Source organism: Nerophis ophidion, linkage group LG11 (assembly GCF_033978795.1).
Source record: "Nerophis ophidion isolate RoL-2023_Sa linkage group LG11, RoL_Noph_v1.0, whole genome shotgun sequence".
NCBI classification, from domain to species: domain Eukaryota; kingdom Metazoa; phylum Chordata; class Actinopteri; order Syngnathiformes; family Syngnathidae; genus Nerophis; species Nerophis ophidion.
The window spans coordinates 45,649,478-45,665,249 of NC_084621.1; the positions used below are offsets into that span (position 1 = coordinate 45,649,478).

The following is a 15,772-nucleotide window of genomic DNA, read 5'->3' on the forward strand; positions in this document are numbered from 1 at the left end:
GGGCCACTTTTATACATTTCGTATATGAAAAATACTCAAACCAAAACAACATAGGTGAACATATGCAACCATTTAAAAAAACTTGTACATCTTAGCTTCACGTTATAGATAAAGCAATAAAATAATTCATGATTATTTTAATAATGATTTTATTTGTATTTATGTTAACTGTGTTCGAAAGTAAGCTTGTATTTATTAATACTGCTATTATACTGTCAACTGAAAAGTTTTTGAGGGCTTTAGTACAGTGGTTCTCAAATGGGGTACGCATACTCCTGGGGGTACTTGAAGGTATGCCAAGGGGTACGTGAGATTTTTTGAAAATATTCTAAAAATAGCAACAATTCAAAAATCCTTTACAAATTTATTTATTGAATAATACTTTAACAAAATATAAATGTAAGTTCATAAACTGTGAAAAGAAATGCAACTATGCAATATTCAGTGTTGACAGCTAGATTTTTTGTGGACATGTTCCATAAATATTAATGTTAAAGAATTGTTTTTTGTTGGGAATGTTTAGAATTAAGTTGATGAATCCAGATGGATCTCTATTACAATCCCCAAAGAGGGCACTTTAAGTTGATGATTACTTCTATGTGTAAAAATTCCATCCATCCATCCATCTTCTTCCGCTTATCCGAGGTCGGGTCGCGGGGGCAGCAGCCTAAGCAGGGAAGCCCAGACTTCCCTCTCCCCAGCCACTTCGTCTAGCTCTTCCCGGGGGATCCCGAGGCGTTCCCAGGCCAGCCGGGAGACATAGTCTTCCCAACGTGTCCTGGGTCTTCCCCGTGGCCTCCTACCGGTTGGACGTGCCCTAAACACCTCCCTCGGGAGGCGTTCGGGTGGCATCCTGACCAGATGCCCGAACCACTTCATCTGGCTCCTCTCGATGTGAAGGAGCAGCGGCTTTACTTTGAGTTCCTCCCGGATGGCAGAGCTTCTCACCCTATCTCTAAGGGAGAGCCCCGCCACACGGCGGAGGAAACTCATTTCGGCCGCTTGTACCCGTGATCTTATCCTTTCGGTCATGACCCAAAGCTCATGACCATAGGTGAGGATGGGAACGTAGATCGACCGGTAAATTGAGAGCTTTGCCTTCCGGCTCAGCTCCTTCTTCACCACAACAGATCGGTACAACGTCCGCATTACTGAAGACGCCGCACCGATCCGCCTGTCGATCTCACGATCCACTCTTCCCTCACTCGTGTACAAGACTCCTAGGTACTTGAACTCCTCCACTTGGGGCAGGGTCTCCTCCCCAACCCGGAGATGGCACTCCACCCTTTTCCGGGAGAGAACCATGGACTCGGATTTGGAGGTGCTGATTCTCATTCCGGCCGCTTCACACTCGGCTGCGAACCGATCCAGTGAGAGCTGAAGATCCCGGCCAGATGAAGCCAACAGGACCACATCGTCTGCAAAAAGCAGAGACCTAATCCCGCGGCCACCAAACCGGAACCCCTCAATGCCTTGACTGCGCCTAGAAATTCTGTCCATAAAAGTTATGAACAGAATCGGTGACAAAGGGCAACCTTGGCGGAGTCCAACCCTCACTGGAAACGTGTTCGACTTACTGCCGGCAATGCGGACCAAGCTCTGACACTGATCGTACAGGAATCGGACTGCCATAATAAGACAGTCCGATACCCCATACTCTCTGCGCACTCCCCACAGGACTTCCCGAGGGACACGGTCGAATGCCTTCTCCAAGTCCACAAAGCACATGTAGACTGGTTGGGCAAACTCCCATGCACCCTCAAGAACCCTGCCGAGAGTATAGAACTGGTCCACAGTTCCACGACCAGGACGAAAACCACACTGTTCCTCCTGAATCCGAGGTTCGACTATCCGGCGTAATCTCCTCTCCAGTACACCTGAATAAACCTTACCGGGAAGGCTGAGGAGTGTGATCCCACGATAGTTGGAACACACCCTCCGGTCCCCCTTCTTAAAGAGAGGGACCACCACCCCGGTCTGCCAATCCAGAGGTACCGCCCCCGATGTCCACGCGATGCTGCAGAGTCTTGTCAACCAAGACAGCCCCACAGCATCCAGAGCCTTAAGGAACTCCGGGCGGATCTCATCCACCCCTGGGGCCTTGCCACCGAGGAGCTTTTTAACTACCTCAGCAACCTCAGCCCCAGAAATAGGAGAGTCCACCACAGATTCCCCAGGCACTGCTTCCTCATAGGAAGACGTGTTGGTGGGATTGAGGAGATCTTCAAAGTATTCCTTCCACCTATCCACAACATCCGCAGTTGAGGTCAGCAGAACACCATCCGCACCATACACGGTGTTGACCGTGCACTGCTTCCCCTTCCTGAGGCGGCGGATGGTGGTCCAGAATCGCTTCGAAGCCATCCGGAAGTCATTTTCCATGGCTTCCCCAAACTCTTCCCATGTCCGAGTTTTTGCCTCTGTGACCGCCGAAGCTGCACACCGCTTGGCCTGTCGGTACCTGTCCACTGCCTCTGGAGTCCTATGAGCCAAAAGAACCCGGTAGGACTCCTTCTTCAGCTTGACGGCATCCCTCACCGCTGGTGTCCACCAGCGGGTTCTAGGATTACCGCCACGACAAGCACCAACTACCTTGCGGCCACAGCTCCGATCAGCCGCCTCGACAATAGAGGTGCGGAACATGGTCCACTCGGACTCAATGTCCAGCACCTCCCTCGTGACATGTTCAAAGTTCCTCCGGAGGTGGGAATTGAAACTTTCTCTGACAGGAGACTCTGCCAGACGTTCCCAGCAAACCCTCACAATGCGTTTGGGCCTGCCAGGTCTGTCCGGCATCCTCCCCCACCATCGCAGCCAACTCACCACCAGGTGGTGATCGGTAGAAAGCTCCGCCCCTCTCTTTACCCGAGTGTCCAAAACATGAGGCCGCAAATCCGATGACACAACTACAAAGTCGATCATGGAACTGCGGCCTAGGGTGTCCTGGTGCCAAGTGCACATATGGACACCCTTATGTTTGAACATGGTGTTTGTTATGGACAAACTGTGACGAGCACAGAAGTCCAATAACAAAACACCACTCGGGTTCAGATCCGGGCGACCATTCTTCCCAATCACGCCTCTCCAGGTTTCACTGTCGTTACCAACATGAGCGTTGAAGTCCCCCAGCAGAACAAGGGAATCACCCGGGGGAGCACTCTCCAGTACTCCCTCGAGTGTACCCAAAAAGGGTGGGTATTCTGAACTGTTGTTTGGTGCGTAAGCGCAAACAACAGTCGGGACCCGTCCCCCCACCCGAAGGCGGAGGGAAGCTACCCTTTCGTCCACTGGGTTGAACTCCAACGTGCAGGCTTTAAGCCGGGGGGAAACCAGAATTGCCACCCCAGCCCGTCGCCTCTCACTGCCGGCCACGCCAGAGTGAAAGAGAGTCCAGCCCCTTTCAAGAGAAGTGGTTCCAGAGCCCTTGCTGTGCGTCAAAGTGAGTCCGACTACATCCAGCCGGAATTTCTCTACTTCGCGCACTAGCTCAGGCTCCTTTCCCCCCAGTGAGGTGACGTTCCACGTCCCAAGAGCGAGCTTATGTAGCCGAGGATCGGACCGCCAAGTGCCCTGCCTTCGGCTGCCGCCCAGCTCACATTGCACCCACCCGACCTCTATGGCCCCTGCTATGGGTGGTGAGCCCATTGAAGGGGGGACCCACGTTGCCTCTTCGGGCTGTGCCCGGCCGGGCCCCATGGGTACAGGCCCGGCCACCAGGCGCTCGCCATCGTGCCCCACCTCCGGGCCTGGCTCCAGAGGGGGGCCCCGGTGACCCGCGTCCGGGCGAGGGAAATCTGGGTCCTTTGTTTTTACTTTCCATAGAGGTTTTCGAGCTGCTCTTTGTCTGGTCCCTCACCTAGGACCAGTTTGCCTTGGGAGACCCTACCAGGGGGCTTAAAGCCCCCAGACAACATAGCTCCTAGGATCATTTTTCTGTAAAAATTGTTATTTATAATTGAATCACTTGTTTACTTTAACAAGTTTTTAGTTATTTTTATATCTTTTTTTTTCAAATAGTTCAAGAAAGACCACTACAAATGAGCAATATTTTGCACTGTTATACAATTTAATAAATCAGAAACTGTTGACATAGCGCTGTATTCTACTTTTTCATCTCTTTTTTTCAACCAAAAATGCTTTGCTCTGATTAGGGGGTACTTGAATTAAAAAAATGTTCACAGGGGGTACATCACTGAAAAAAGGTTGAGAACCACCGCTTTAGTACACTCAAAAACATATAATGTTTCACAAGAAATTTGTATACTTTTTCATCACAACAGGAAACACGGAAATCATCAAAGACCTCATCCAGTAAGACGCTCAGGTTATCGGTCATTTTGGTTTTCAGGTCATATTTTTGCGGCATTTGGCCCCGTCTAATTTTTCAAAGTTTTTTGTTCTAATTTGAAACCTGTTTAGTTTGTCTATAGAATGTGTTGCGGGCCAATAAAAACCAGAGGTGCGGACTCGAGTCACATGACTTGGACTTGAGTCAGACTCGAGTCATGAATTGGATGACTTTAGACTCGACTTGACAAAATGTAAAAAGACTTGCAACTCGACTTAGACTTTAACATCAATGACTTGTGACTTGACTTGGACTTGAGCCTTTTGAATTGACATGACTTGCTACTTTCCGCAAAACCCAACAATTAAAAAGTTATTCATGAGCGCTCCGTATCTTTCATTTTGTACGCGTGTCTGTCAACATGTGTGCGATGACAGCCTGTGCGCTACCTGTCAGTACAACAGCCAATCAAATTACATCCACGTTATTTTCGTCACACAGCATTCACCCAATCAAATTGCAGGAAAACCAACGGAGAAGAGCTCTTAAACAAAGCGCCAGTGAGGAAAAGTTATGCCAAAAATAGTTTTGTTTGGGTATTAAAACTACGACTTGGTCAACAAAACAGGAATTGCCGTATGCAAACATGCGGTTGGAAGATTACAGACGGAGAGGCAACAACTTCCAACTTCGTTCGACATTTGAAGATGCACAAAGACGGGTAAGTTTTGAATTTAAGCTAACGTTTATTGGCTGAGTAACGTAACTTTTATCTGCTGTGTAGTTAAATCAGTGAGACTGTAAACTCACTGCTAACGTTAGAACCATATACATCTTATAAGGGTACGCAGCATCGAGCGCTACTGGCGCTGACGAGACGAGACGCGCGACCGCCATCTTGGAGTGGTGATCCACTCCACTCAGTGCAATTCTTTTGGCAGGAGCAATGAACTGTCAGCGCATTGTATCTCACTGAATACCACTGATTTTCACACGCTTTTTGTCATACGTGTAACTATGATAAAGGACACATGTTTTGGCGTGTTCATAGTTTGCTTAATAATAATAGAATATTCTTATATGCTATAAATGACCAAGATCAAAACTGGGAATAATAATCTCAGAGAAGGGGAAAAAACGGTCAACTATTTTTGAATTGAAGAAACAATATGATTAGGTTATATATACATGTGTATATCCTACATTAACAATGTATGAATATAGTAGATATCTATATGTCTTACGGACCAATAGACTTTATCTCTGTTGCTGCAACAGCAGAGAGTTTATTCTGTCTTGACACTTTGTATTGATATTTTCTATTACATTCTTCCCGTAAACGATCATGTTCACAGTGATTGTTTTATATGTATATTTTATGTATTTTGCTTTGGATAAAAGTGTCTGCCAAATACTTAAACATAAACGTATATAAACACTTGAAAGTCTTTGTATCAGCTAAAGCCACCAATCTGTTTCATTGGATTCAGAATCAAACCAAATTCTCTCTTACCCAACAAAGTTAGTATTTGAATATTGTTACTTGAAGACTTATTCCTGGTTACAGTTATACTGTTAAGAGAGTATTGTCTTGTGCTTTGCCTAAAATGATGAATGCATCATAATCAGTGGTGGCTGGTGAATTTTGTTTTAGGTGGGGCTGAAAGTTTGTAAACCAAATACCAGTAGGGGGGTCATCCTCCTCCAGAAGATTTCTTTGTGATTTTCATATACAAATATTGAAGATCTTTGCTCCTTCACAACTCTGTGATAATATTCTTTTCCCAAAATACTACCAATAGTATGTTAATGTTAAATCTTACTTGTGAAAAGTAATCCCCCGGTTCCTATTTTCAACAGTCCACTCATTTAAGCAGGAAAACGCTGAACACCAGCCTGGCATCTTTGTTTTCTACCTCTCAACTGTCAGTTTAGGCTGCTCTCCAGCTCCTCATTACCAATTCAAGATGGTGGCCAAATTGCTCGCGTCACAGCAGCCAATGCTGGGTTTACTTACAGTATAATATGTCTATGGTTATAACGTCATCGCAAACATTACAATCTGTTGCGTCCACTGCAGTTCGCTACCTTATTCATACTTTTTGTCAAGTGATTTTTTTTTAAGCAGAGCTGCATGAGGTACCTACACATAATGTTACGTTAGTGAATGTATCACACACAGTAACGTAACGTTAGACGGCGGTCAGGAGCACCGCGTATTTTAGCCACCTACAAAAAGACAAACATAGTCAAATAAAGGTCAGTTAAAATGTATACTATATTAAGAATATGTGTACAAATTCCATAGGGCCCTGACATCTAAAAAGTACAACTCTGTTCATTGTTATGTTCATGTATTTATGGTTTTCATGTGTACGCACACTTTAAAACACATACAGTTTGAGATGAGATCAATGAGATAAGGTAAAAACAGGATGGAAACTGCTGTGGAACTAGTTCCAATGCAATATGCCATGGAAATACAATGATAAAACTTTTGTGCAAATAATTACAGTTGCACTTGTTTTTTCAAATGTGTTTATTCTGTAAAGGAATGAGTTACATTGAGACTTGACTTGAGACTTTTCAGTTTTGACTTGGACTTGACTCGAGACTTGCCTGTCTTGACTCGAGACTTGACTCGGACTTAAGGGCAAAGACTTGAGACTTACTTGTGACTTGCAAAACAATGACTTGGTCCCACCTCTGATAAAAACCAAGCTGCCGGACGCAAATGTCCCCCGGGCCGCACTTTGGACATCCCTGCCCTATGTCTAGCATTAAAAGATTACAGTTGTACAAAATGCGGCTGCTCGACTTTTGACAAAAACAAGAAAGTTTGATCATACTATGCCTATACTGGCTCACCTGCACTGGCTTCCTGTGCACTTAAGATGTGATTTTATGGTTTTATTACTCATGTACAAAATACTAAACAGTCTACCTCCATCTTATCTTGCTGATTGTATTGTAACACATGTCCCGTCCAGAAATCTAAAATCTCTGGCTTAATAGTATTTCCCAGAGCCCCAAAGAAGTCTGCAGGCTTTAAAGCATTTTCTATTCGGGCTCCAGTACTCTGGAAGGCCCTACCAGTAACAGTTAGATATGCTATTTCAGTAGAAGCATTCAAGTACCATCTTAAAACTCATTTATATACTCTAGCCCAGGGGTCACCAAGGCGGTGCCCGCGGGCACCAGGCAGCCCGTAAGGACCAGATGAGTAGCCCGCTGGCCTGTTCTAAAAATAGCTCAAATTGCAGAACTTACCAGTGAACTGCCTCTATTTTTAAATTTTTTTTTATTTACTAGCAAGCTGGTTTGACTTTGCTCGAAATTTTTAATTCTAAGAGAGACAAAACTCAAATAGAATGTGAAAATTCAAGAAAATATTTGAAAGACTTGGTCTTCACTTGTTTAAATAAATTCATTTATATTTTTACTTTGCTTCTTATAACTTTCAGAAAGACAATTTTAGAGAAAAATACAACTTTAATAATGATTTTAGGATTTTCAAACACATATACCTTTTTACCTTTTAAATTCCTTCCTCTTCTTTCCTGACAATTTAAATCAATGTTCAAGTAATTATTTTTTTTATCGTAAACAATAATAAGTATAATATAATTTAGTTCTTCATTTTAGCTTTTTCAAACTTATTATGATTAAAATTAAAAAAATATATACTGGCAAATCTAGAAAATCTGTAGAATCAAATTTAAATCTTATTTCAAAGTCTTTTGAATTTCTTTTAAAATTTTTGTTCAGGAAAATCTAGAAGAAATAATGATTTGTCCTTGTTAGAAATATAGCTTGGTCCAATTTGTTATATATTCTAACAAAGTACAGATTGGATTTTAACCTATTTAAAACATGTCATCAAAATTCTAAAATTAATCTTAATCAGGAAAAATTACTAATGATGTTCCATAAATTATTTTATTTTTTTTCAAAAATATTTGAATTAGCTAGTTTTTCTCTTTATTTTTTTCGGTTGAATTATGAATTTTAAAGAGTCGAAATTAAAGATAAACTATGTTTCAAAATATGATTTTCATTTTTTTCGTGTTTTCTCCTCTTTTAAACCGTTCAATTAAGTGTTTTTTTCATCATTTATTCTCTACAAAAAACATTCCGTAAAAGGAAAAAAAATGTACGACGGAATGACGGACAGAAACACCAATTTTTTTATATATATAGATTTATTTATTAAGCAAATTGGCTATTTCTGGCAATTTACTTAAGTGTGTATCAAACTGGTAGCCCTTAGCATTAATCAGTACCCAAGAAGTAGCTCTTGGTTTCAAAAAGGTTGGTGACCCCTGCTGTAGCCTTTAAATAGACCCGGTTTAAGAACAGTTTATCTGCCGCTTCTCTTTTCTGTTCATATTGAATTGTTAATATTTTACAAGAACTGCACCATTTTTAAGGCTCAAAAGCCACAAAAAATGTTCTGATGAAAAACAAACACTTCATTTAATTTCATTAATCAGAATGTTCATGTCCCTTTATATAATTTTTCTCTCAGTGCTGTCGTTGAGCTGCTATGTGTGCACTTTTTCTCTAACCAATGACGAATGCAACGTCAACACGCAAGAATGTCAAGCACCGCTGGACACGTGCATGACAGTCATTGACACTTTAGGTCAGTAAAAACACGACACAAACACACTTTGGCATGCGTTTCAAAAACACTTTTAATTTGTGTGTTTGTTGTCGTCCAGGTCAAACAAAAGCCATCGTGAAGCAGTGTGCCAGCAAGGCCACCTGCAACGGAGCTGCTTCCACCGCTTTTGTTGATGAAAATGGAAACGGGAACGCGGTCAACTGCTGCAATACTCACAACTTATGCAACTTCAGTGGGTCAGAGTCTGTTCATGCAAGAAGACTTGCCTTTGTACTACTTGTACCTGCATGTGCGCTGTTGTTGTGGTAATTATAAGAGGTGGGAATCTTTTGGCATCTCACGATTTGATTCAGAATCAATTCTCGATTCATTTCTATTCATCTAATATATCATTTGGTACATGAATTATAATAAAACCTTTGAAAACAGGTTAGAGGTTACAAAATCTTTCTTGGCTGCTGCCCTACGGCTTATAGTGCATGTCATTGAATTTTTTTTGATTATTTCATTAAAAAGAGAAAAAGAAAGAAAACAGAAAGGATATACATTTACAAATCGATTGAGAAGACCGAAATACAATACCAATAAAAGGAAATCAAAATGATCAAAACCTACAATACCAATAATGGTTGTTTAATGTAAAAATCGGTTCTAAGTTTCCAAACCCCGTTTCCATATGAGTTGGGAAATTGTGTTAGATGTAAATATAAATGGAATGCAATGATTTGCAAATGATTTTCAACCCATATTCAATTGAATATGCTACAAAGACAACATATTTGATGTTCAAACTGATAAACATTTTTTTTGCAAATAATCATTAACTTTAGAATTTGAAGGCAGCAACACGTGACAAAGAAGTTGGGAAAGATGGCAATAAATACTGATAAAGTTGAGAAATGCTCATCAAACACTTATATGGATACATCCCACAGGTGTGCAGGCTAATTGGGAACAGCTGGGTGCCATGATTGGGTATAAAAGCAGCTTCCATGAAATGCTAAGTAATTCACAAACAAGGATGGGGCGAGGGTCACCACTTTGTAAGCAAACTGTCAAACAGTTTTAAAACAACATTTCTCAACGAGCTATTACAAGGAATTTAGGGATTTTACCATCTATGGTCCGTAAAATCATCAAAAAGTTCAGAGAATCTGGAGAAATCACTGCACGTAAGCGATGATATTACGGACTTTTGATCCCTCAGGCGGTACTGCATCAAAAAATGACATCAGTGTGCAAATGATATCACCACGTGGGCTCAGGAACACTTCATAAAACCACTGTCAGTAACTACAGTTGGTCACTACATCTGTAAGTGCAAGTTAAAACTCTACTATGCAAAGCGAAAGCCATTCATCAACAACACAAAGGAACGCCGCCAGCTTCGCTGGGCCCGCGCTCATCTAAGATGGACTGATGCAAAGTGGAAAAGTGTTCTGTGGTCTGACGAGTCCACATTTCAAATTATATATGGAAATTGTGGATGTAATGTGTCCTCCGGAACAAAGAGGAAAATAACCCTCTGGATTGTTATAGGCGCAAAGTTCAAAAGCCAGCATCTGTGATGGTATGGGGGTGTATTAGTGCCCAAGGCATGGGTAACTTACACATCTGTGAGGGCACCATTAACATATGTTGTTTTGGAACAACATATGTTGTCATCCAAGCAACGTTATCATGGACGCCCCTGCTTATTTCAACAAGACAAGTGTTACAACAGCATGGTTTCGTAAAAAAAGAGTGCAGGTACTTTCCTGGCCCGCCTGCAGTCCAGACCTGTCTCCCATCGGCGCATTATGAAGCCTAAAATACGACAGCGAAGACCCCGGAATGTTGAATGACTGAAGATCTGCATAAAACAAGAATGGGAAAGAATTCCACTTTCAAAGCTTCAACAATTAGTTCCCAAACATTTTTTGAGTGTTGTTAAAAGAAAAGGTGATGTAACACAGTGGTGAACATGCCCTTTCCCAACTACTTTGGCACGTGTTGCAGCCATGAAATTCTAAGTTAAATATTATTTGCAAAAAAAAAAATAAAGTTTATAAGTTTGAACATCAAATATCTTGTCTTTGTAGTGCATTCAATTGAATATGGGTTGAAAAGGATTTGCAAATCATTGTATTCTGTTTATATTTACATCTAACACAATTTCCCAACTCATATGGAAACCGGGGTTGTATATCAAAACATTGAAATAAAATATATCTAACATTTATTAATTTTTTAAAAATTGATTCTTGAAAAGTAAGAATCAATTTGGAATTGGAATGAATAAAAATCGCAATCTGGATGTTTATTGATTTTTTTCAGCACCACTAGTAATTAGGCTGACATTTCATGTCCAATTGTGTTGAAATCACTTGCTTTAAATTGTACGTCACGTCAGATATAATTGTGTGGAGTTGGCTCTAGGCTTTCTATGGCCCCATTTCGGACTCTTAATTTTGATTTCACAAGTTGCTAATGAATGCAGCTGAGATAGGCTCCAGGGACCCCACGCGACCCCAAACGGGACAAGCGGTAGGAAATGGATGGATGGAAGTTGCTAAATAAACTGAACCCTCCAAGGCCCCAAAGGTCACTGCTAGTTATTGAAAATATAAACATAGTGAATCTAAATTGACTTGAACATAGAGTCTTTCTGATCTAGTGGTTGTAGGCCTTGCAATTTTCACATGAACAATTTTACAATCATAAAAGGCAACTAAATCCCATACAGTTATGGCTCTGATGCAGGAATTCTTAAATGTCTTGTAATTATTGTACATCAGAGCTATTTAATTGTTGCATTTTTTTGTATTTAGTGTATTAGATTCTGCAACTAGTATTTGGAACCCGCTGTACGCAATATCTGAAGTGCATGGAAAAAAGCATTTCACTGTGGTGTGGTCTGCATGTGACAAATAAAACTTGAACCTTGAACCTTGACTTTGCCTGAATGCTATCACTGTCTATGGTTTTGGAGACACTGATGTGTGTTTTGGTATGTTTAATCCCTTAAAAAGAATAACGTCTCCGTATGTGTAATTCCCCCAAAAACTCCGATACCGATACCGGAAGTGAAATGCAAAAAACAAAAATAAATACACTACGTCAATAATACTTAAATTTACTAACACAAATACCTTAAAAATAAATTAAATTAAGATCCCGAAACCCAAAATAAAAAAAAAGTGCACTGTTATCAAAACAGTCAAATTTGATTGATTGATTGATTGATACTTTTATTAGTAGATTGCACAGTACAGTACATATTCCGTACAATTGACCACTAAATGGTAACACCCAAATAAGTTTTTCAACTTGTTTAAGTCGAGAGGTCCACGTTAATCAATTCATGGAAACATATAATTAAATGTGTAAGTCAAAAAAGAAGATATCTTAAATAAGTATACAACAAATATATAAAAAGAAAAAAACAAACAAACAAACGCACACATACAAACACACACGTCATTATAATGTGTCTAACATCATATTCATGAATTAAACACCAATACAACTTTATTTTCAATAGGTAACGCAGGCTCAGGTCCCTCCCCGTTCACAGAGGACTGGGCTGTCCGTTCACTTGTAATGATCTGTTGTTTGTGTTCATATTTATGTTATTTGCTCAGGTGACCATCCATCCATCCATCCATCATCTTCCGCTTGTCCGAGGTCGGGTCGCGGGGGCAGCAGCCTAAGCAGGGAAGCCCAGACTTCCCTCTCCCCAGCCACTTCGTCCAGCTCTTCCCGGGGAATCCCGAGGCGTTCTCAGGCCAGCCGGGAGACATAGTCTTCCCAACGTGTCCTTGGTCTTCCCCGTGGCCTCCCCGTTGGACGTGCCCTAAACACCTCCCTAGGGAGGCGTTCGGGTGGCATCCTGACCAGATGCCCGAGCCACCTCATCTGGCTCCTCTCGATGTGGAGCAGCAGCGGCTTTACTTTGAGTTCCTCCCGGATGGCAGAGCTTCTCACCCTATCTCTAAGGGAGAGCCCCGCCACACGGCGGAGGAAACTCATTTCGGCCGCTTGTACCCGTGATCTTATCCTTTCGGTCATGACCCAAAGCTCATGACCATAGGTGAGGATCCTTCTTCACCACAACGGATCGATACAACGTCCGCATTACTGAAGACGCCGCACCGATCCGCCTGTCGATCTCACGATCCACTCTTCCCCCACTCGTGAAAAAGACTCCTAGGTACTTGAACTCCTCCACTTGGGGCAGGGTCTCCTCCCCAACCTGGAGATGGCACTCCACCTTTTTCCGGGCGAGAACCATGGACTCTGACTTGGAGGTACTGATTCTCATTCCGGTCGCTTCACACTCGGCTGCGAACCGATCCAGTGAGAGCTGAAGATCCCGGCCAGATGAAGCCATCAGGACCACATCATCTGCAAAAAGCAGAGACTTAATCCCGCGGCCACCAAACAGTAACCCCTCAACGCCTTGACTGCGCCTAGAAATTCTGTCCATAAAAGTTATGAACAGAATCGGTGACAAAGGACAGCCTTGGCGGAGTCCAACCCTCACTGGAAACGAGTCCGACTTACTGCCAGCAATGCGGACCAAGCTCTGACACCGATCATACAGGGAGCGGACCGCCATAATAAGACAGTCCGGTACCCCATACTCTCTGAGCACTCCCCACAGGACTTCCCGAGGGACACGGTCGAATGCCTTCTCCAAGTCCACAAAGCACATGTAGACTGGTTGGGCAAACTCCCATGCACCCTCAAGAACTCTGCCGAGAGTATAGAGCTGGTCCACAGTTCCACGACCAGGACGAAAACCACACTGTTCCTCCTGAATCCGAGGTTCGACTATCCGGCGTAGCCTCCTCTCCAGTACACCTGAATAAACCTTACCGGGAAGGCTGAGGAGTGTGATCCCACGATAGTTGGAACACACCCTCCGGTCCCCCTTCTTAAAGAGAGGGACCACCACCCCGGTCTGCCAATCCAGAGGTACCGCCCCCGATATCCACGCAATGCTGCAGAGTCTTGTCAACCAAGACAGCCCCACAGCATCCAGAGCCTTAAGGAACTCCGGGCGGATCTCATCTACCCCCGGGGCCTTTCCGCCGAGGAGCTTTTTAACTACCTCAGCAACCTCAGCCCCAGAAATAGGACCCTTGTTCACAAACACTAAGACATCAGTGAGTCTTGTAATCCCTCCAAATGACACAGTCGCGGCTGAACTCAAATGCACTGACAAAAGAACGAATCATTTCATTAAGTGATTCAGTTCGTTCACTCAAATGATTCATTCGAACGAACAAAACGTTCGCGAACGACCCATCACTAGGGAGGAGGGTGGAGTGGTGAGGAGCACTGCACTGCGCTCACATTTTTTTTTAAATCGGAGTGATTCGCTTAATTTGGTGAAGTATCGATACCATCACACCAGTGTCGATACGATACCGATACTCACGATACGCCCACATTCTGTCTCTCACAGTTGAAGTGTACCATAGCAAGGGCGTAGAATTGGGTAGGGACGCTAGGGACACGTCCCTACCAATTTCCAGCCGCTACTGTGTAGTCACTATCAATACAAGCGCTGCCCGTAATATTTAGTCAATGATTATGGCACAGAAAGGGTTAAATGTCGGTCTCTGCTAGAAGTCCCGCCTCTAACCTAAATATCGCTCCCTGATTTGTTGCAAGTTTCATGCTAACTTACGTGTGATTGGCTGTCCCCGCTGTCACTCCTTCTGAATGTAAAAGCTAGCCTACATGCTAGTTGCTAGCGACCGGCTGAGAGGCAGTGCAACTGTCAGTGTAAATTGTTAACATGTCCGGCATTTGTTGTTCCTGATGGATTTTAATATCAGTGCTGTGATTTACCAATAAAGGCAATATGAAATAGGAATACTCAATCAATTTAATGTAGTTTTATTCAACCAGAAATACATATAATCCAATAAAATAGCCTCACTGTGGAAAAAACAGTCCCACCTATCCAAACGTTAGCTCCAAATTAGCACTGCATCTCGTCTTTTCCTCCGCTCTTTTTCAGGTGAAAGTCAATGCTCAGTCCCCTTTACCATTGTTAACCCTCCCTGGAGGTGAAAGTTAACCTTAAACATGTGAATTCAACTACTTTAGTCCGTTTTTTAACATCGTAAAAACATCAGCTGTCTTTTTCTACGGACTGCAACAGTCCGTTGTCATGGATACATGACAACAACTTCCATTCATAGCAGTCATGCGTGCCTGAGGCGGAGTGATAGCCTACGCTGTGATAAGGCTTTAGAATAGTAGCCGTGCTCAATATTTAAACCACGGTTAACAGCCAATCAGATCGCCTGATTTCACCTTTCCGTTTTATTTTGTTAATTTTTTTTTAGTTTCATGTAACATATTTGCAGTACAAAAGCAGCAATAGAAAGAAGTAGTTGAAGGGGAAAATTTTGAGTGATTTAAACACAAGTTGGGGAAAAGATTATTACAGTTCATTTATGTTTATTTACAATGTTGTATTGCATGAATGTATTTCTGATGTTGTTGATGGACAGTAGGCTATGTTCATTGACAGTATGATGCACAGTTGCACTACAGCCCTACACTAAAGAGTAAAGATGAGAACTCTTCCAAGTTGTCTCCTTTGCTTTCATTTTAGTTACTTTACCCTATAACATCTGCATGACGTGAAATTATGATTGCTAATGTAAAAAAAAAAAAAAAAAAACTTTCAGAGTGCTGCCTTGGAGCACTTTTGTGTCCCCACCAATCTCAAAAGCAAAACTACTCCCTTGTACCATAGTACAGAAAGTGACAGGAAGAAAGGCTCTGATTGTTTGGGGCCACCTGCTGGTTTACATGTACTTTATAAATCTCTTGACCTGGAATGCAAGACTTGC

The 15,772-nt window shown here is 42.5% G+C and overlaps 1 protein-coding gene across 1 annotated transcript in view; it reads left to right on the plus strand.

Annotated features, from left to right (window-relative positions):
• The window catches only part of LOC133562187 (prostate stem cell antigen-like), a 15,967-nt gene extending 4,118 nt beyond the window's left edge, over positions 1-11,849 (plus strand). Inside the window, exons 2-3 of the mRNA XM_061916141.1 lie at positions 8,817-8,933; positions 9,013-11,849. Of these exons, the coding sequence (XP_061772125.1) occupies positions 8,817-8,933; positions 9,013-9,224 (329 nt within the window). The 3' untranslated portion in view covers positions 9,225-11,849. The remainder of the gene's footprint in view (positions 1-8,816; positions 8,934-9,012) is intronic.
• The last annotated feature ends 3,923 nt before the right edge of the window (positions 11,850-15,772 follow it).